This window comes from Macrosteles quadrilineatus, unplaced genomic scaffold (assembly GCF_028750875.1).
Source record: "Macrosteles quadrilineatus isolate MER2022 unplaced genomic scaffold, UCM_ALF_1.0 Scaffold_3__2_contigs__length_128488019, whole genome shotgun sequence".
NCBI classification, from domain to species: domain Eukaryota; kingdom Metazoa; phylum Arthropoda; class Insecta; order Hemiptera; family Cicadellidae; genus Macrosteles; species Macrosteles quadrilineatus.
This window is the reverse complement of record NW_026542596.1, coordinates 124043257-124064946: the sequence shown is the minus strand read 5'-3', so window position 1 is coordinate 124064946 and position 21690 is coordinate 124043257. Positions and strand designations below refer to the sequence as shown.

General features: G+C 35.0%; 1 protein-coding gene across 1 annotated transcript; it reads left to right on the top strand.

The window, feature by feature from the left end:
- The first annotated feature begins 20319 nt into the window (after positions 1-20319).
- Positions 20320-21376, top strand: LOC128989524 (mantle protein-like). Its single transcript, XM_054411421.1, has one exon. It carries the CDS (start codon positions 20320-20322, stop codon positions 21214-21216), a length of 897 nt encoding a protein of 298 aa, XP_054267396.1. The 3' UTR covers positions 21217-21376.
- Positions 21377-21690: the final 314 nt, after the last annotated feature.

Below are 21690 nucleotides of genomic sequence, written 5' to 3'. Positions count from 1 at the left end.
TGTGAATATTATCACTGTTCTTAGGGTCTTTGCGAGGAAAATAAATGTTCAGGATGAAACGTACACATGGCCCCATAAGTCGATAACACCGCTTTCAGTAGGAAGTTGAGGGCTAAACGTTGTGTCCACAGTTACCCGAGTGTTTAAGAGAGTTCGATGCAGAGTTACCCACATTGTAAATAAGGTAACATGCACATAATATCTTAAGAACTAGGTACCTGGTATGGTCATATGGTAGTTATGTGAAAAGGCATGCTTCTCCAAGAAGCTGCAAACTGTTGTGTTTAAGTGTTGGGTATACAACAGTTTGTATTACAAAATTACAGATAATTTGCCAAGATACTCCATGTAAAGATACAACTATGATCAACAATAATTTTCTCTTATGAAGATAAGAATATTTGTAAGATCTTGTGATCATTTGTTAGAGATGACAAAATAGCTTACATAAATCATATGCTAATTTTTGAGGTATCATGAACTTTTATCTCACTGGCTTTAGAAGAGCATTTCATATTAGCCTATGCTAGTGATTTCTTCGATTTCATTCAAAATATTTCATCGAAAGAACTCATACTCGTGGGTTTGTTAAACAATTGTTTCAGGAATTAATCATGATAAATCATGACAAGTTGACTCATAAAGTAGGTGATTTGTTATAAAATAATTTTCAAATCATTAATCTTTTTATTTTAGTTTAGTAATATTGTAAAAAATACATTTTAAAATAGTATGCTAGTAGTAAGCAAATCGGCGCTTTTTAGACTTATTTAATAGATTCATCGTACTATTAATACTTTTATTTGAAGAAGTTATCAAAAGATGCAAAAAGAGGGTGTAAATCATTATCATCCACTAAACATAATCTTAAATTTTGTCATCAACCAACAAAAAATCACCTTCCTTCTTAACTTTCATAGATGGAATTCCACACCTAAACAACGATTTTTTACATGTTGGGTTTTACTATTCTGAGTAATCTAGACTTTTAAACTGTAATAATCTTCAATTACTATTAATAAATGTAAACTATGATTCTTAATCTAGCAACTTTAACTTCACTTAACCAATATTTATGTTCAATAGACTCAACTTGAATCCATCATTAAGAGCCGGACGCAACCAAGTGCAGAGATAGTTTGTGTGATTACAGACTAAATTAACATCATAACCATCAGCTGTGTCGGCGAGTGTGTAATTCTTCAGGCTTGCAACAGACTTGTCATTTCAGTTGTAAATTACAGTGTAGGGACAGTGTGTGATTATACTCACGCCTTCTACCAGATCTGCATAGGTGATTATTATCATTGGCCGCTGCTTCTTGCAATTACGATCCATCTTGTTTGCACATGCTGTCATTGTTGTAACAGTCACTATAATTAACAGATGTGATTATTTTGATATAGTAACACTTCGTGTAAATACGTTGTATATTATTTTGTATACAACTGTTATTTATATATGTATTAAAAGAATTCAATAAACATTTTAGACTGAAGTTTACAACTTTACCAAGGACCTCTGACAATACCTGAAGTGTTTCAGCCCATAATCGTACTTGCCAATAATAGTTACAAACTTCAAATCATCGCACTATGTTATTGCTCTTAGTATGGGATACTAACATGTATCTTTACATTAACAAGTATAGGCCACCTCTCCCATACTTAACCGAATACTTGTGTATCTAACTGTCGTAAAATGGACATGAATATACTACGAGAACATTTAATTATGGATTTGAGTCTTTTGATTTCAAAATTTACACAAGGAAGCTTTAAGTTTTAAAACAAATCCTTGTTGATCCATTTATACTAGAACGCTAGAGTTGCTAAGAATTATCTAAGATTTGTTCACCATACTAATGAAACATCTGGTCTTAGTCAGTAATAAAACAACACAGATAACTCTCCATTCTAAACCCATCCTTCACTCATATTTGTGTTAAAATACGCAGCTAGGTGGCGCCCCCATCTCAGTTGATAATGATAATTGATAATGATAATCTCACTATTAGTACAGTCATTGACTAGTTTAGAATTCTCAGTACAAATATTTCTGCAAGTTACCAACGCATTAAATATTAAGTAATGTAGATTTAACTACGGTATCCACTAATTCACACGATACCTCGTTAAGCCAGGACCACAGAGGATTATTGTGATGAAGGCGACGTGTCCGACAGTCAGTAATGACACAGTCCGAGACACGCCACTCTCTATCTGATCGGCCAAGTATCATTTGGCGCCATTTATTTATACAAATTGTGCTCGACCTGCACTCAATCACACGAACACGGCTCAATGCGCCTTATACCACGTAAATCACTTATAAATAGTAGTGGTAAACCCAGAATATGACCCCACTTTCGGCATTTTTGGACCTAGTACTTTTAAAATTTTTTGGCGAAAAAACACCCAAAATAGGTAAAATATGATGGTTTTACCCCATTTTTGGCGTTTTAGAGGCTATATGGGGGCATTTTTTGGTTAAAAAATGTTATTAATACTGAAAAAACAAGCCTGGAAATGAAGAGCTTTTTTTGACCACTTTTTTTAAAACCCGGCTCTCGGCACGTGAACTCGGACGCGCTCCCGACCCATAGGCATACTTCTGATCCCCAGCGATGACAAACTAAAAGTCTTATGAAAAAATGTTTGAAACAAAAATTGAGTAACACCTAATCATCTATACTTCTTCCACTGAAAGTTTTTCTCTGACCGAAAAATAAAAAAAATCCTCGCTTACTTACTTTTTCATGTTTACTTAGAGTAACCTTTTTATATTTTCCTTAATTAATAATTACACACTAGCACAAATTAAATTATATTTATATTGTATTAAACAGTAGTTCATGTAGAATTTTAATATATAAATTTCATGCTATAAATATTTTTATTAGAAGCTAGACCAATGTGTAAGTGATAGGAGGCGCATCACTTTGAACATCATCACGCCCCCGACACTGCCGTGCTGGCAACACCTGGAGTTTGAAACCATTGTCATTGTTGAAATTATATTATAACATATTCACATACAAAAGAAACTGGTAAATGGTTTAAAATTGTTTAACTTTTTTGCTGTATTATTATGTTGAAACCCATGTAGTAGGCTGGAATTTTAGCCGTTTTGTTGTATATCAAGTCTTTTTGAGATATAAGCACTTTTAAACAATAAAGGAGACCTATATTTACTAATGCTGATATTATATTACAATGCATTGGCATACAAATGAAAACAGTTTGATTTATTTGTACTCATATAAAATAATATAATTCTTTTGAGTTATTGGAACTTCTGGTGATTAAATCACAAATTTAGAACATTTATAATGGACTTTTAAAATAATGGAATCAAGTATAGACTTATAACATTTTCATGATAACTGTTTGATTTATTTGTACTCATTTAAAATAATGTTAAAATACTACTTGATTTTTATGTTGTATTATTGTTTTTTTTTTTATCAGAAGTTGAAACCAATGTAGTGTGCCTAAATGTTTATTTACTGTTTTGCCGTATCTCAAGCAGTTTTTTTTTAGAAATAAGCATTTTAAAACGATAAAGTCACACCAGTAATGCATGGAGTTTGTAACCATTACCAACACTGAAATTATGTTATAATACATTGTCATACAAACGGAACCATTTAATTTATTTACCAAATGGTACTCATATAAATTTTAGATTTTTAAATTTGTACCCTGTATTATTGTTTTTTTTTTATCAAAAATTGAAACCAATGTAATGTGCCTAAATGTTTATTTACTGTTTTGCCGTATCTCAATCCAATAGATAGAATAGGGCAAAGAGGTGTTTTTTTTATGTTTTACCTATGAGAATAACATGGGAAGATTTTAAGCCACTTTTTAAAAATCATGCTCATTCTCTATATATTTCTATACAAATAATGTCCAACTCCAAAAATATTTCCAATCCCCATTAATCTCTGTATCATGTGAGATTTGTACCAGTTGGTTTGAAATATTTATAAATATAATGTGTTGCTGGAATCCCTTTAAATGGCAAGAAACACGTAGTCTTGATACTTCTGGTGGATTTTTCCTTGTCTGAACTAAATATTTGTAAAAAAATAAAAAAAAATATGTTTTTTACTCAACTATTTTAGGATCTTGAAACATGTATTACCGAGGAATCAGGCAAATATTTCGTGCCGAAATTATATTTAACCTCATGTGAGGACTAGGAATTGCTATTTAAAATTAGTCCTGCTCCACAGTATTGTTGCAGGCTTGCTTCTCGTCCCAAGTGATGAATTGTGTACAGTTTATGTGTGGTGCAAAGACTGGGTTCTCTTTTTAGTTGTGACCAGCTCATTCCTAAGATTAGTAAGGCATGCTAGATGGTATTCAGTTTGTCTCTCTGAATGTAAGCAAAATATAATATTCAGTTTAGGACTTAAAGTTAATGTCGGATGCGATGCCTCTTTGATTGAAAGTTTGGGTTGTGATGAGCTCAACCCCTATCACTAGTATCAGCAGAGATCCACTGAACAGTATTATTATGTGTTATTGTACTTTGTGTGGATTAATATGTGTTTGGCACAACACACAATCCCACACCTTGCTAATCGTAGTTAGTAGTTTAAGTGGTCAAAGTAGAAGTAGGGAGCATTGACTTTCTACAATCAAAATTGGATATTTAGTTAGAGCCTCAGACTGTAATAAAAAAAAAATAGATGAAAATGCAAACTCTAAAGGCCCCGACTGTGTTTTATACTTTCGGGCTGGAACAACCTTTACTTGGAAAATCGTACATAAATTGTTTGTATACATAAGACTCTTGTAGTGAATGTACTCTTCAATGAAAAGACAAAATAAAGATGAAAACTACTTTATGCAAAGAAGAGAAAGTTATTGTGAAGGGTAGCTACAAACAATCGCATTTTAGTGCACAATGAAATTTGCTATAATTATTGGGATTGTTTTGGGTATTTTCTTAGATATTCATTGTGTTTACAGTAATTAATCATAATGGGGATACTATTTATGTTGAGATATACTGATTTAGTTAAAGTGATAAAACGATGACCATCGATAGTGATGGAAAAAGATTTTATTTGTTGAGCAATTGATGTGAGAAGGAGTTTCTTGTTAAACAATAACCTGGAAAACCAATACAACGTAATGCATTGTCATCCCTCATTGGTATTGTACCTTACAAGCTCTGTTGTTCTTTACTCATTTTCAAAAACATATAAATTATAAAATATGCCATTTTTTTGTTTATTTTACATATAGGTCTATATTATTGTATGAACATAATTTCTGTATTTCATATACGTAAAAACAATGAGACCATGCTAAATTACCGAATTCAGTAACAAAGGAAGTTGATATTGTGCTATATACCTGAGGGTGTAAATATAGAGGTGGGTATTTTCATAGAGACCTAATGATGAATCAGAATGTGAAAGTTTTATGGTAGAAATATCAAGAAAGCAAGAGTAACATCATCAGAGGTAACATGGTCATCAAGGAATTCATAGAGAGGGGTCAGTCAGGTTGAACTAGTAAATTGCAATGATTCATCCAATATAGAAACAATAGTTACAAATAACCAGAACCAATCACTGAATATTTTAGTTAGTCTTCCTATCCTACTCTTAAAATGTGAAACTCATTTTTACATGAGTTATAGAGTTCATGCCCGGCAACATGAGTGTAATAATGGTTCCAAATGTATTTATCTTATTTTATGGTAGATTTCATTGTGTATGCTTACTCTATGGTAAAGATCTTTGAGATAATTTTATATTTAACACACTTAGATTAGTGAATAAATCATCAAAGTGTGATATAAATATGCTGGGTGAAACGTATTAAAACTTGCTATTATGTGTTATTGTACTTTGTGTTGATTAATATGTGTTTGGTAAATTAGCATGGCACAACACACAATCCCACATCTTGCTAATCGTAGTTGGTAGTTTAGGTGGTCAAAGTAGAAGTAGGGAGCATTGACTTTCTACAATCATTATCAATTAATTTTATCAATTAAAGGATTGTCAAATGTCTCGGTTTTGCTAACTATGACCTGGTGTCCCGAAAAGGGCTCTTAAGACCATAAGATAACAATACATAAAGTTTGGACTATTGACTGTGATGTGAATTTATGCATACTTCATCATACAAATGTTACACTATAGTATTTTTATAATTTCTCACTGTGACTGTGATGTGAATTTGTGTGTATTTCATCACATAAATTTCACACTATTTTCACACATTTCACACCACTATTATGATGTGTTGTGCCTGCATGGGTGTGTTGAGCCATGGATATCATAAACCACAAAGCTATAAGGACGTATGCTAGAACTGATCTAACCTCTGCCAAACCCTGAATACGAGCCTGGAGGTACAGACTTCGGACCAAGGATCAATTGTAAATAGACAAACCTGCATGATAGGATATAGAACACTGAAAAATGCAAATGTTAGAAACTTTAGCTTTTACTTATTTAGTCTCACCATCCTCTGTTTTGGAGGAAACTGCCTTACAACCAACATGATGAAGATTGTATTAATACTCATGATCTTGGTCATTATAAAATTGATCAAACATAAATCTGTATTTGCCATTATTCATAGACCTTTCCTTGTCTATTATGAAAAAGCCATCAAACACTGGTGGTATTGATTAAATGAAAAGTCATTATTAATATGATTGTTAAATATAAGGTTTTAAATTTATATTGCCTTGTTTGGATAATATTAGAAAATGTACATTATCGCATAAATGTTTGTGTACTTTCTAAGTAAAAGCAGTTAATATTTTTATGTTGACCCATTGAGAGAAATTGTATACTATTTGTACTATAAAAGGTCTATTCATGCATATCAGTCCAGTAAAAGTTCTATTATAATCCAGTCATAGGTCAGTCTCAATTGCATCCATAGTTTTTCAGTCAACCTGTCAGTCATTTGGTTACAGTCTGTTTTTTAACTCTTCATTAACCGATGTTATATAACATTCATGATATTTGTGTGAAATGTGTGAAATATGTGTGAAATTTGTGTAAAATGTGTGTGACGAAGTACACACAAATTTTACACAAATTTCACACATATTTCACACATTTCACACAAATATCATGAATGTTATATAACATCGGTTAATGAAGAGTGTGAAATATGTGTGAAATTTGTGTAAAATGTGTGTGACGAAGTACACACAAATTTTACACAAATTTCACACATATTTCACACATTTCACACAAATATCATGAATGTTATATAACATCGGTTAATGAAGAGTTAAAAAACAGACTGTAACCAAATGACTGACAGGTTGACTGAAAAACTATGGATGCAATTGAGACTGACCTATGACTGGATTATAATAGAACTTTTACTGGACTGATATGCATGAATAGACCTTTTATAGTACAAATAGTATACAATTTCTCTCAATGGGTCAACATAAAAATATTAACTGCTTTTACTTAGAAAGTACACAAACATTTATGCGATAATGTACATTTTCTAATATTATCCAAACAAGGCAATATAAATTTAAAACCTTATATTTAACAATCATATTAATAATGACTTTTCATTTAATCAATACCACCAGTGTTTGATGGCTTTTTCATAATAGACAAGGAAAGGTCTATGAATAATGGCAAATACAGATTTATGTTTGATCAATTTTATAATGACCAAGATCATGAGTATTAATACAATCTTCATCATGTTGGTTGTAAGGCAGTTTCCTCCAAAACAGAGGATGGTGAGACTAAATAAGTAAAAGCTAAAGTTTCTAACATTTGCATTTTTCAGTGTTCTATATCCTATCATGCAGGTTTGTCTATTTACAATTGATCCTTGGTCCGAAGTCTGTACCTCCAGGCTCGTATTCAGGGTTTGGCAGAGGTTAGATCAGTTCTAGCATACGTCCTTATAGCTTTGTGGTTTATGATATCCATGGCTCAACACACCCATGCAGGCACAACACATCATAATAGTGGTGTGAAATGTGTGAAAATAGTGTGAAATTTATGTGATGAAATACACACAAATTCACATCACAGTCACAGTGAGAAATTATAAAAATACTATAGTGTAACATTTGTATGATGAAGTATGCATAAATTCACATCACAGTCAATAGTCCAAACTTTATGTATTGTTATCTTATGGTCTTAAGAGCCCTTTTCGGGACACCAGGTCATAGTTAGCAAAACCGAGACATTTGACAATCCTTTAATTGATAAAATTAATTGATAATGATTGTAGAAAGTCAATGCTCCCTACTTCTACTTTGACCACCTAAACTACCAACTACGATTAGCAAGATGTGGGATTGTGTGTTGTGCCATGCTAATTTACCAAACACATATTAATCAACACAAAGTACAATAACACATAATAGCAAGTTTTAATACGTTTCACCCAGCATATTTATATCACACTTTGATGATTTATTCACTAATCTAAGTGTGTTAAATATAAAATTATCTCAAAGATCTTTACCATAGAGTAAGCATACACAATGAAATCTACCATAAAATAAGATAAATACATTTGGAACCATTATTACACTCATGTTGCCGGGCATGAACTCTATAACTCATGTAAAAATGAGTTTCACATTTTAAGAGTAGGATAGGAAGACTAACTAAAATATTCAGTGATTGGTTCTGGTTATTTGTAACTATTGTTTCTATATTGGATGAATCATTGCAATTTACTAGTTCAACCTGACTGACCCCTCTCTATGAATTCCTTGATGACCATGTTACCTCTGATGATGTTACTCTTGCTTTCTTGATATTTCTACCATAAAACTTTCACATTCTGATTCATCATTAGGTCTCTATGAAAATACCCACCTCTATATTTACACCCTCAGGTATATAGCACAATATCAACTTCCTTTGTTACTGAATTCGGTAATTTAGCATGGTCTCATTGTTTTTACGTATATGAAATACAGAAATTATGTTCATACAATAATATAGACCTATATGTAAAATAAACAAAAAAATGGCATATTTTATAATTTATATGTTTTTGAAAATGAGTAAAGAACAACAGAGCTTGTAAGGTACAATACCAATGAGGGATGACAATGCATTACGTTGTATTGGTTTTCCAGGTTATTGTTTAACAAGAAACTCCTTCTCACATCAATTGCTCAACAAATAAAATCTTTTTCCATCACTATCGATGGTCATCGTTTTATCACTTTAACTAAATCAGTATATCTCAACATAAATAGTATCCCCATTATGATTAATTACTGTAAACACAATGAATATCTAAGAAAATACCCAAAACAATCCCAATAATTATAGCAAATTTCATTGTGCACTAAAATGCGATTGTTTGTAGCTACCCTTCACAATAACTTTCTCTTCTTTGCATAAAGTAGTTTTCATCTTTATTTTGTCTTTTCATTGAAGAGTACATTCACTACAAGAGTCTTATGTATACAAACAATTTATGTACGATTTTCCAAGTAAAGGTTGTTCCAGCCCGAAAGTATAAAACACAGTCGGGGCCTTTAGAGTTTGCATTTTCATCTATTTTTTTTTTATTACAGTCTGAGGCTCTAACTAAATATCCAATTTTGATTGTAGAAAGTCAATGCTCCCTACTTCTACTTTGACCACTTAAACTACTAACTACGATTAGCAAGGTGTGGGATTGTGTGTTGTGCCAAACACATATTAATCCACACAAAGTACAATAACACATAATAATACTGTTCAGTGGATCTCTGCTGATACTAGTGATAGGGGTTGAGCTCATCACAACCCAAACTTTCAATCAAAGAGGCATCGCATCCGACATTAACTTTAAGTCCTAAACTGAATATTATATTTTGCTTACATTCAGAGAGACAAACTGAATACCATCTAGCATGCCTTACTAATCTTAGGAATGAGCTGGTCACAACTAAAAAGAGAACCCAGTCTTTGCACCACACATAAACTGTACACAATTCATCACTTGGGACGAGAAGCAAGCCTGCAACAATACTGTGGAGCAGGACTAATTTTAAATAGCAATTCCTAGTCCTCACATGAGGTTAAATATAATTTCGGCACGAAATATTTGCCTGATTCCTCGGTAATACATGTTTCAAGATCCTAAAATAGTTGAGTAAAAAACATATTTTTTTTTATTTTTTTACAAATATTTAGTTCAGACAAGGAAAAATCCACCAGAAGTATCAAGACTACGTGTTTCTTGCCATTTAAAGGGATTCCAGCAACACATTATATTTATAAATATTTCAAACCAACTGGTACAAATCTCACATGATACAGAGATTAATGGGGATTGGAAATATTTTTGGAGTTGGACATTATTTGTATAGAAATATATAGAGAATGAGCATGATTTTTAAAAAGTGGCTTAAAATCTTCCCATGTTATTCTCATAGGTAAAACATAAAAAAAACACCTCTTTGCCCTATTCTATCTATTGGATTGAGATACGGCAAAACAGTAAATAAACATTTAGGCACATTACATTGGTTTCAATTTTTGATAAAAAAAAACAATAATACAGGGTACAAATTTAAAAATCTAAAATTTATATGAGTACCATTTGGTAAATAAATTAAATGGTTCCGTTTGTATGACAATGTATTATAACATAATTTCAGTGTTGGTAATGGTTACAAACTCCATGCATTACTGGTGTGACTTTATCGTTTTAAAATGCTTATTTCTAAAAAAAAACTGCTTGAGATACGGCAAAACAGTAAATAAACATTTAGGCACACTACATTGGTTTCAACTTCTGATAAAAAAAAAACAATAATACAACATAAAAATCAAGTAGTATTTTAACATTATTTTAAATGAGTACAAATAAATCAAACAGTTATCATGAAAATGTTATAAGTCTATACTTGATTCCATTATTTTAAACGTCCATTATAAATGTTCTAAATTTGTGATTTAATCACCAGAAGTTCCAATAACTCAAAAGAATTATATTATTTTATATGAGTACAAATAAATCAAACTGTTTTCATTTGTATGCCAATGCATTGTAATATAATATCAGCATTAGTAAATATAGGTCTCCTTTATTGTTTAAAAGTGCTTATATCTCAAAAAGACTTGATATACAACAAAACGGCTAAAATTCCAGCCTACTACATGGGTTTCAACATAATAATACAGCAAAAAAGTTAAACAATTTTAAACCATTTACCAGTTTCTTTTGTATGTGAATATGTTATAATATAATTTCAACAATGACAATGGTTTCAAACTCCAGGTGTTGCCAGCACGGCAGTGTCGGGGGCGTGATGATGTTCAAAGTGATGCGCCTCCTATCACTTACACATTGGTCTAGCTTCTAATAAAAATATTTATAGCATGAAATTTATATATTAAAATTCTACATGAACTACTGTTTAATACAATATAAATATAATTTAATTTGTGCTAGTGTGTAATTATTAATTAAGGAAAATATAAAAAGGTTACTCTAAGTAAACATGAAAAAGTAAGTAAGCGAGGATTTTTTTTATTTTTCGGTCAGAGAAAAACTTTCAGTGGAAGAAGTATAGATGATTAGGTGTTACTCAATTTTTGTTTCAAACATTTTTTCATAAGACTTTTAGTTTGTCATCGCTGGGGATCAGAAGTGTGCCTATGGGTTAGGAGCACGCCCGAGTTCGCGTGCCGAGAGCCGGGTCTTTAAAAAAAGTGGTCAAAAAAAGCTCTTCATTTCCAGACATGTTTTTCAGTATTAATAACATTTTTTTACCAAAAAAGTGCCCCCATATAGCCTCTAAAACGCCAAAAATGGGGTAAAACCATCATATTTTACCTATTTGGGGTGTTTTTTCGCCAACAAATTTCAAAAGTCCTGGGTCCAAAAACGCCGAAAGTGGGGTCATATTCTGGGTTTACCACTACTATAAATATATTTCAAATTATACTATTTCTGTTTTTTATTGTCTGACGACCCTTCTTCCCATGTTAAAAAAAATTTTGTCTGCGGTTGTACATTGTAGGAATAACCGGATTGTACAGTATGTTATTAGCATCATGAGAGCAATGGTGGAAAAGTGCAAGTTCTCATCAGTAACAGGTGCAGGTATTCTCAGAAGTAGTTTTAGGTATCCTCAGTAATAGTTGCAGATATCCTGAGTAACAGTTAGAGATATCATCAGTAACAGTTGCAAGCATCCTCAGTAACAGTTGCAGGTATCCTCAGTAACAGTTTCAGGTATCCTCAGTAACAGTTGCAGATATCCCCCGTAACAGTTGCAGGTATCCTCAGTAACAGTTGCAGGTATCCTCAGTAATAGTTGCAGATATCCCGAGTAACAGTTACAAATATAATCAGTAACTGTTGCAAGTACCCTCAGTAACAGTTGCAGGTATCCTCAGTAACAGTTGCAAGTATCCTCAGTAACAGTTTCAGGTATCCTCAGTAACAGTTGCAGATATCCCCCGTAACAGTTGCAGATATCCTGAGTAACAGTAACAGTTACAGGTCTCCAAGCTGTCAGTTGCCACACCACCACCGCTGGCCAGGAGGTCCTGTCCACGGTCCAGACGGTACAGTACACGTTTTTTTTTACATCGGCTCACAGCCACGCCGACAACAGTAGTAGTTGCAGGAGTCCTCAGTAACAGTTGCAGATATTCTTAGTAACAGTTGCAGGTCGCCAAGCTGTCAGTTGCCGCACCACCACCGCTGGCGAGGAGGTCCTGTCTACAGTCCAGACACGTACATCGGCCCACAGCCACGCCGACAACGTTTCACTCGCTAGAACCGCTCGGTAATTTGACATATTTACTTTGAAAAGTGGCTCCGAGGCTAATGCCGCCCGACGGCTCTCTGAGTGGCAGAGTTTTGAAATATCAGATGCCCATTTGCTCGTACCCGTTTATCCGGCCTGACTGATGGCGGTTGATACCGGATTATTACTGTCAAATACCGCCGGCAAATTGACTTGACGGCGACAGCCTGTTCGATAACAGGATCGCTGACAGTGTGACACTCCCCTAGATCACACCGCGTCCTCCGTCGATCATTAGTTGTATCTCGTTAATGTATCACTTGTGAAATTCATCAGAAAGTGTTGCGGCTGTAAATATTCTTGTCAAATGCGCTTGCTAACGTGTTTTTGGTTTCTTCTGCATATTGACATTATGTCTTCATTAGGCGTTGTTTTGTTTATTGTTTCAAATATTGTTCAGTTATTGATTTTGTATATATATTGCTTGACTGTGTATTCTTGATCATGTTTTCGTTATTGGCGTTGTTTCGGAATCACTGGTGTACTGGTGGTTTACGTTTGAGTGTAACTATGAAGTGCAACTAACAACTATAGAATAATATTTGGCTGCTCCATATAAACCAACAAAATAGTTCAATACACAGTTGCTGCTGAGTTTCATGCGTCAAATAATGTATAGCTTACCTGTATTATTGTATTAAAATAAGATACAAACGAACGTCTTCCATTGGTGCTGTGTTATATTCATATATTCGGAAAATTGTCATTCAAAGGCGCGGGTTCTCTGCAAGCCAATTAGTGCAATCTCATCCAAAAACCTTATGCTATGGTTCAAATAAGGTATATCCCTTAATAGTATATTTCATCACTTAAGTGTAGTAGGCATACATTCAAGGCTAAAGTGACTCTTTTCGATGAGCTTTACGTTTTAAGTTTTACGACTGAGGTGAACCTGAAAATAAGCAAGGGTTGAAAAGACACTTTTCCAGGTGTTATTAACTTGTATTTTCGTCATATTGTAAAGTTACAAAAGTATAATAGTTGCCAGGTAAAGATAACCTCACAACACAACTGTTAGCTTGTTTCCAATTTTGCTATCTACACTGGATGTTAGTTGGATGAGATGGTACTTATTCTTCGCACACGAATAAATATGGAAAATAATTGAATTGATCCCAGATAATACTAATAATTGAAGCGTATCCTGCCAAATTAACTTTATATTTACACCACTACAACTTATAATTTCCAGAATATCACAAGAAATCATAAAACCAGGTACACCAGAATACCAAAGAAAACCCCATCAAATTTACACTTTGCAGTTAGCATCACCACGACATACCCACACAAGAGTCCCTGTATTCCCGAAGTTGTACCAGAAGCACAACAGCACGGTGCATACAAAGTACAGTAGACACTTGGCCACAAATCGCCGCACACAGCCACGCCCAACACAGCGTCACTAGCCAGATTAACATGAACATCGCAGCCAGCCGTTTCCCATTGACGTCCTAGTTTGTTTTATGACCACCTCTCGACTTATGCGCTATTGTTCCCTCCTCCATTTACATACGTGTAAGTTGTTACGATTGAGTTTTACTTCAGTAGTTTGCCGCTGATATCCGCCAAGATTTACAACCCAGACTCACTGTGGGCTGCCAGCATAAACTCGTTTGATGTACGACCCCTCTGTGTTGTACTCCACGGACATGTTACTATTGCGGTCTATAACAGTAAATGCATGTAGGATACGGTAGAAGTACGAAGGTGTGAGTGTGAGTAGAATATTGTTAAAGTTTTGTTTTCGTAGTTTGTGAAAAAGTTCTATAGTGGCTATGGACTATTATAATTCTAGTACAGGCTCTTTAAGGTGATTACGCAATGCATTATACTTTTAATGCCTAACTTCATATTCATATTCATATTTCCATATTATTGTTGGTGTGTTACAAGGGAACTTTTTTGCCCCAGATAGGTGAAAGTAAAAGAAAATCTATGTTGGGTAATTACTACTCCTAGTTTATTTTTTAGACCGTACAATTTATTTACGAATCAAACTTATCATATCCACAATTTATTCTATATGGTTTATTTATTGTATAAATTTTACTAGCAGTAAATCAAAATAAATTTGTTCAAAGGCAATAATAGAACATGTAAATTTGTAAGAAGCTATAACCGAGGAACCAGAGATTAGAAACGTTGAAAATTATAGTTGAGGAACCGATAGTAGCTAACCCCCTAAATATAATGTGACGTTTTTATCAAAAGAAGGTGTACAGTAATTACCAAATTAATCTGGACCCCATTGATTATAGTGCAAGCATTGCACTATAATCAATAGGTAAGTTGCAAAACTATTATTTTTTTTTTTTTTGTAAAAAAAGAACTAAATACTAAGATTGGTCAAAACTAAAACTAATTGCAGTCAACCGAAATTAAAGCCTATAATTACGATTTAAAAGGTGGAGGTAAATAGACAGTTTTTCATTTGCAATCTTTTGCAGAAAACGCTACAGTAAACCCCGTAAAGTTAAGGCAAAATAAAATGTATACCAACTTAGGAGAATGTTTCCTGTCGAGGTAGCGTGATATGAAGAAAGACTGTGAAATAATTCAACGTTTACAAGCTGAAAGCAATGCCTTTGAAGTGATTTACGTGGTAAGGCGCATTGAGCCGTGTTCGTGTGATTGAGTGCAGGGTCGAGCACAATTTGTATAAATAAATGGCGCCAAATGATACTTGGCCGATCAGATAGAGAGTGGCGTGTCTCGGACTGTGTCATTACTGACTGTCTGACACACCTTACCACGGCCGCTTGTATTTTATAGCTGTAAAAATCCTATACATTTAACACTTCAGGAACACACTTTCAAATCGTGTAAGTTGGAAACGATAACATTAGCCAAGCACAGAATAAAGAGGTGTTTGAGGTGCAAGGAATATGTTTCAACAAGAACGGTAATTTTCGAACATTTTTAAGCTTTTCGAAATGATTTTCAACCTGTCATGTTTGTTTAGTCAAATGTCTGATGAAGCTAAATCTAATCTATTAAAAATACTTTAATATTAAATTATGTATGTGAAACATAGATCATTTCCCAGTGTTTTGTTAAACAGTCGTTTGTTACCTAAAAAAGAGAATTTCACGTCCATGTTTTTTTCTAGCCTGGGTCCAACACAAAGCCACTGCCCTAATGGATGTTTTAACTCCCATTATAACTTTTCTTTCTCCAACTCCCTAACGATAGACATCCCCACAAAGGTGCCGGGAAATATTAATATCTGAAAGATAAAAGGAGCAATTAGCTCCGGTAAGAAAAGATTATGAATAATGAATTCCGGCGTGTGTGTACAAGAGCGTATTATGTTCAAAGAAAAATAACCCATCAGAGCGATGAAAAATAATCTGCCAGCGTTGCGACCATCCGTCTTGGACGGCTTTGTCTGCGATGAGCGATGTTGTACGTAAATCATCACGGGCGAGTCATTAGATAGGCGATGCTCCGGGCGACAGCGCCGTGTTATTAGGGAGCTACACGACAAGAAATATGGCCGACAGGCAAATATTAAAAGAGGCCGTCTCACCCCGGCCAATTTATAGCCTTCTAGCTCCAACATTTATATTCCCGCACATATTCTCCGGTCGACACACATTGCTCCGGTGACTAGTAGGTTCGCATCACTCTCTCCTGTTACTTACACCGCCCCCACTTATCTTATCCACCCCCCCCCCCCAACCATCAGTCTCACTGACTCATTACCTTAGCTAGGTGGTTTAGATAATTTTTTTTTGTTATTGTGGGTTTTGACTGTAGGGATTATGTAACAGTATTTATATGTTTACATTTAAAATGTGTGGTGCTCGGAAAATTGAGATGACACCAGGATTATAGTTATTAGATACTGCGTGGTAGTTTTACTTCTGACTCATTACCTTAGGTGGTTTAGATGTTATTGTGGGTTCCGACTGTAGGGATTATGTAACAGTATTTATATGTTTACATATCTCGGAAAACTGAGATGATACCAGGATTATAGTTATTAGATACTGCGTGGTAGTTTTACTTCTGACTCATTACCTTAGGTGGTTTAGATGTTATTGTGGGTTTCGACTGTAGGGATTATGTAACAGTATTTATATGTTTACATTTAAAATGTTGGGGATGTGGTGCTCGGAAAACTGAGATGATACCAGGATTATAGTAACCAGGATAGTACCAGGATGGTACCAGGATAGTAGTTTTTCTTCTGACTCATAATCATACTGAATGTTGAGTCTTTTCGTTATCGTTATTTAGGATTGACTTATTTGGGTAGGTCAACTGCACATATCTCATCTTGTACAACTGAACATAGATTTATAAGTTTGTACGAGTAAACAGCAAAGGTTTCACATGCATTTTTATCTAACAAAATAAAAGTATGGGTAATTTATGAGTTGGTAGGAAAAAGCATAGCGACTCCACTAAAACCTATGAATGAATTGTAAAATATAATTAAGAATGTAGCATTAATTTGTGTATGAACAACATAAACACTTACTCATCAACATATCACAATTGATAGCATTAATTGTTTGGACACTTTCATAATTAATTTACTTCTATCGTCTTGTTGTGTTGGACGTAGGGCACCTTCATTAATTTTGTTGTTGTTGCGTTAAATATGTTTTCAAAGGAAGCTTTATGATAATACATTACGAGAACTGCCAAAGGGTGTAGTAAAATTTAATATTCGTTCGGCAATTATAAGCAATCGATCGCTAGAACCCACCGATTATGTAATTACCACTATTTACATTGTTCAAAAACATTTATCACATTGCTCCTCTACGTTGACAATGAACAAAAAACTTAGGCCAAGAGACTAGTATTGTATGTTAATCAATATCCAATATCGATTCGACCGTAGCAACAATCGTATATCCAGAGACCCATAACGTCAACCCGACCCACCTACCGCGTGTTGTGTCAAGTCGTTCCCATAACTCGTTTAATGGTACACCGTACTGGCTGTTTAAATTAAATACGTGCTGTTGAGAGAGTGGGTCTATTATAGCGGCAATCAAACGAACAAAATATTCGTGAACAAATTGGAGGCCGGGCTCGTAAACAAGGCAGACATAATAACCACGGTGTAGAGGCCTACGCGCCGGAGTCCTGGTGGTATTAATGCGCGATATATTATCACAAAGGAGTGGCCGAAGTTTATAGAATTGTTAATGGGTCGGCCACACACCGGGTGGGTTACATGGGTCGTAAGTTGTGACTGGAGCCACCTGCGGCTCTTCAGACCCACTGGCCCTGGGTCTGGGTCTGGTACATTCACATTGGAGTCTACAGGTGCAATATGTCCACACGTTCACACAGTTTAACAAATTGGTTATCCAATAAAGTGTGGACATAGTTGAATAATTTGCTCGTGTGAGATCCTGGGATGGAAACCAGTATAGCAGAGTTAAACATGCGTTGGCTCTGGAAGGGCCGGCTGCCAAAATTGGCAGTAGGGCCATCATCGTCCAGATAAATTCAGTCGGTAATACTTTTTCCAGAATAAGATGCGGGTAATTTGAATTTATCGATGAGGTCCGCAATAATTGGGCCTGTCAGCACGGTGGAGTTTCTTGAGCATCTTCTGCGTCCTATACCGAGGAGGACAAGAACTTCAACATTCAAGAGTTTGCAGAGCGTTCTCATCAGGTAAAATCCACCATCCAAAACTATTTTTCGACATACTAACGTTCAGTAACTTGAATGTTTACAGATTGAACAAATGTGTTTACATTGAAAATAATCCCCTTATTCCTTAATGTGTATTTGCTTGGTATGTTGGTTGCAGACTGTACCAAACGATTGATTAAGTTAATCTTTGACTATTAATGGAACCAAATAAATTACTGATCTCTATTAAATAAGTGAGCTTGTATACATATAAAACTGAGTAGACGACTTACTGAAAGCTATAGAACCTATTATGTTACATTAATCTCAACCAAAAATTAATAAAAAATCAAATTTTGAACTTAAGATCCTTCGTAAATAGGCTTTTAAACTATGTTATTTTTTAACCTTGGATAATACTCTAGGCCTATTTCCATGCACATTGGGTGTATATTCAAGCTTCCGAGAGTCAATAGTGCAATATAAAGTCGCAATTGCATTTACAATTTTAACGAGCCACATGTCAAATTCCCAACCCTAAAATGTTCCAGCTTGTGTAGACTGGACCAGATCCTGTTGACAAGAGTGGAGAGAGAAGCTGAGGAAGCAGTTCAAATAAATAGGATGTCAAGTAGGTGCGAGTTGCCAGCTGTGTCTACGGTGACAGCAGCTGTCGTCGTCCTCGGCATCACAGACAGCATCACAGCATCACACAGTGGCGACGACATCACATGACCTCTTGAGCTAAAACAGACACTCAAAAGCATCAGGGTTGCCTTAGATACGCATTCAATGTCATTACCATTACACTAAGACAGGATCACAATTCTTACCTAGTAATGACCTTAACATGAGTGAAAGATAAGTGTAGGATCGAGAATGATCAAACTATTTAACCGACTAATATGCGTTTATCCAGACAGTACCAGTTATTTAAAATCCAATGATCAAGGACAACTAAGTCCACTTTGGAAGTATCAAAATGCCAAAGACTTTTTACAGGTTTGAACCTCAGTTACTCAGCTGTTGTACAACAATTGTAAAAATATGACTACATATTTTTTATACATTTACCATTTAAAAAATGATTAAGCCTACTGTAAATAAACACCACTAGAAGTTTCATTGTTTTAATATGAAAAAAAAAAATTATTACTGAGGTTACCAAACCAATATTTTAGATTTTGTGAGGGGATGGCAGTTTTTTTACAATTTAGAGCCACCAAGATTACTTTCTTGCTATTTTCCACTTTCCTTTTTTCAATGACTGACTTTACCTAGTTAATATTTACTTAGCTTTATAATATTAATTTTTTTTCTTATCCAGCCATAAACACACAAAACATAAAAAAATGAGAAAAACATTACTTTATATATGTGCTCATTTTGTGAAAATTTACCATATTAAATTTGGCTCAAACTAGAAATAAACTATTTTATTGTACACCAATGTTTTGGTGGATTCCACACGAATGCCTGTAATGGAAGGAAACGATTGTAACAAATATTTGTTCGTCATTGACACCACCCAATGTAAGTAATATAACTACAAATTGTTCTTCTTGTTCCTTAAATAAAGAAATATAATTTGATGAAAATGAATTAACAGTGTGAGTGTTGTATAACTACAATGTCTATATTACTATGTTCATAGCATTATCTATATTCATAACGCTATTGATTTTAATAAAACACATGCCTACATACCAAACTTCATAACGTCGTGATGAAAGTGAGATTGAACCAGGCTGACGAGCGGGCGATTCGGCCGAATACCTGTCTGTCATTAAATTATATAAATTCCAATCAGTTGCAGCGAGCATCCTGCATTCCTCACACACGGTTGAGCATCGAGCATGCAACTAGGTATATAAGCTGCGAGTACGGAGTGGACGATATCAGTTCATCATGGGCTTCCAAACAGTTCTAGTGGGTGTTCTAGCCTTAGGAGTCCTGCAGTCTCACGGATTTGGCCATGGACATCACGGCGGAGAACTTCAACACGAACACCATGGACACTTTGAACATCCCAAGGTAGAAGAACACAAGCACGAGCATGAGGAGGATCATCACCACGAGATCAACACAGTGACTGTGACGAAAGAAGTTCCCGTGCCGTACACTGTGGAGGTGGAGAAGAAAGTCCCATACAAGGTGGAGGTTCCTGTTGACAAGCCTTACCCCGTGGAAGTGCCAAAGCCCTACAACGTCTACGTCGAGAAGAAAGTTCCCTACAAGGTTCAGGAGTATGTCCCCCAGCCGTACACAGTCTACAAGAAAGTCCCTTATCCAGTGCACTACCACGTCGACAAACCCTACCCCGTCCACGTGCCTAAGCCTTACAACGTAGTGGTCGAGAAGAAAGTGCCCTACCACGTGGAGAAGAAAGTTCCCTACCCAGTGAAGGTGTACGTCGACAAGCCTTACCCAGTGCATTATCCTGTGTACAAGCACGTGCCTTACCCGGTGGAGAAGAAGGTGCCTTACCCTGTGGAAGTGTCGGTGGAAAAGCCTTACCCAGTTCCAGTGCCTAAGCCTTACAACGTTTACGTGGAGAAGAAAGTTCCTTACACTGTTGAGAAGCATGTGCCCTACCCCGTCCATGTACCGGTGTATCATCATGAGAAACACTCCGGACATCATGAACATCAAGAGCTCCAACATGGGCACCACGAACTGCAACATGGGCATCACGAGTTCCAACATGGACACCACGAGTTCCAACATGGGCACCATGAGCTCCAACATGGACACCACGAGTTCCAACATGAAACCACCCACGAGGGGAGCCACGGAATCTTCTAGATGGAATTCCAAACTGTAAATATATGTATATTGTGTTATAAGTACAACTCATGCTTGTCAAGTATATTATTATTTTTCTTGAGACTTAAACAAGTTCAAAAAAGTATATAACATTCAAAATATTAGTAAGGTGTTCACATATAACAGAACCAACGCCCTCATTAAAATACCTATAAAATTATAATTGGGGGTAGTTAATTCATGAATATTTAGTAAAAAATTAAATATACCCATGAATTTTTAAACAAAACTGACGCTATAAACTCACATACATACTTAATTGCACGAACAGTAAAAACGCTTTTGACTTTATTACTTCCAATTAAGATCGAAGATAAGTCAAAAGTGCGAGGTGGTGTTCCTCGCTTTATGGGCGTGATAAATAAAACAGAAGCCAATAACACAACTGAGCCTGAGGCCGGAGCCAGATTAGACCTTTCATCACGGATTATAATTAGGGAACCCGCAGCGACG

Coding starts and splice junctions, on each gene's coding strand:
- LOC128989524 (XM_054411421.1), top strand. CDS start 20,320: ATGGGCTTCCAAACAGTTCTAGTGGGTGTTCTAGCCTTAGGAGTCCTG.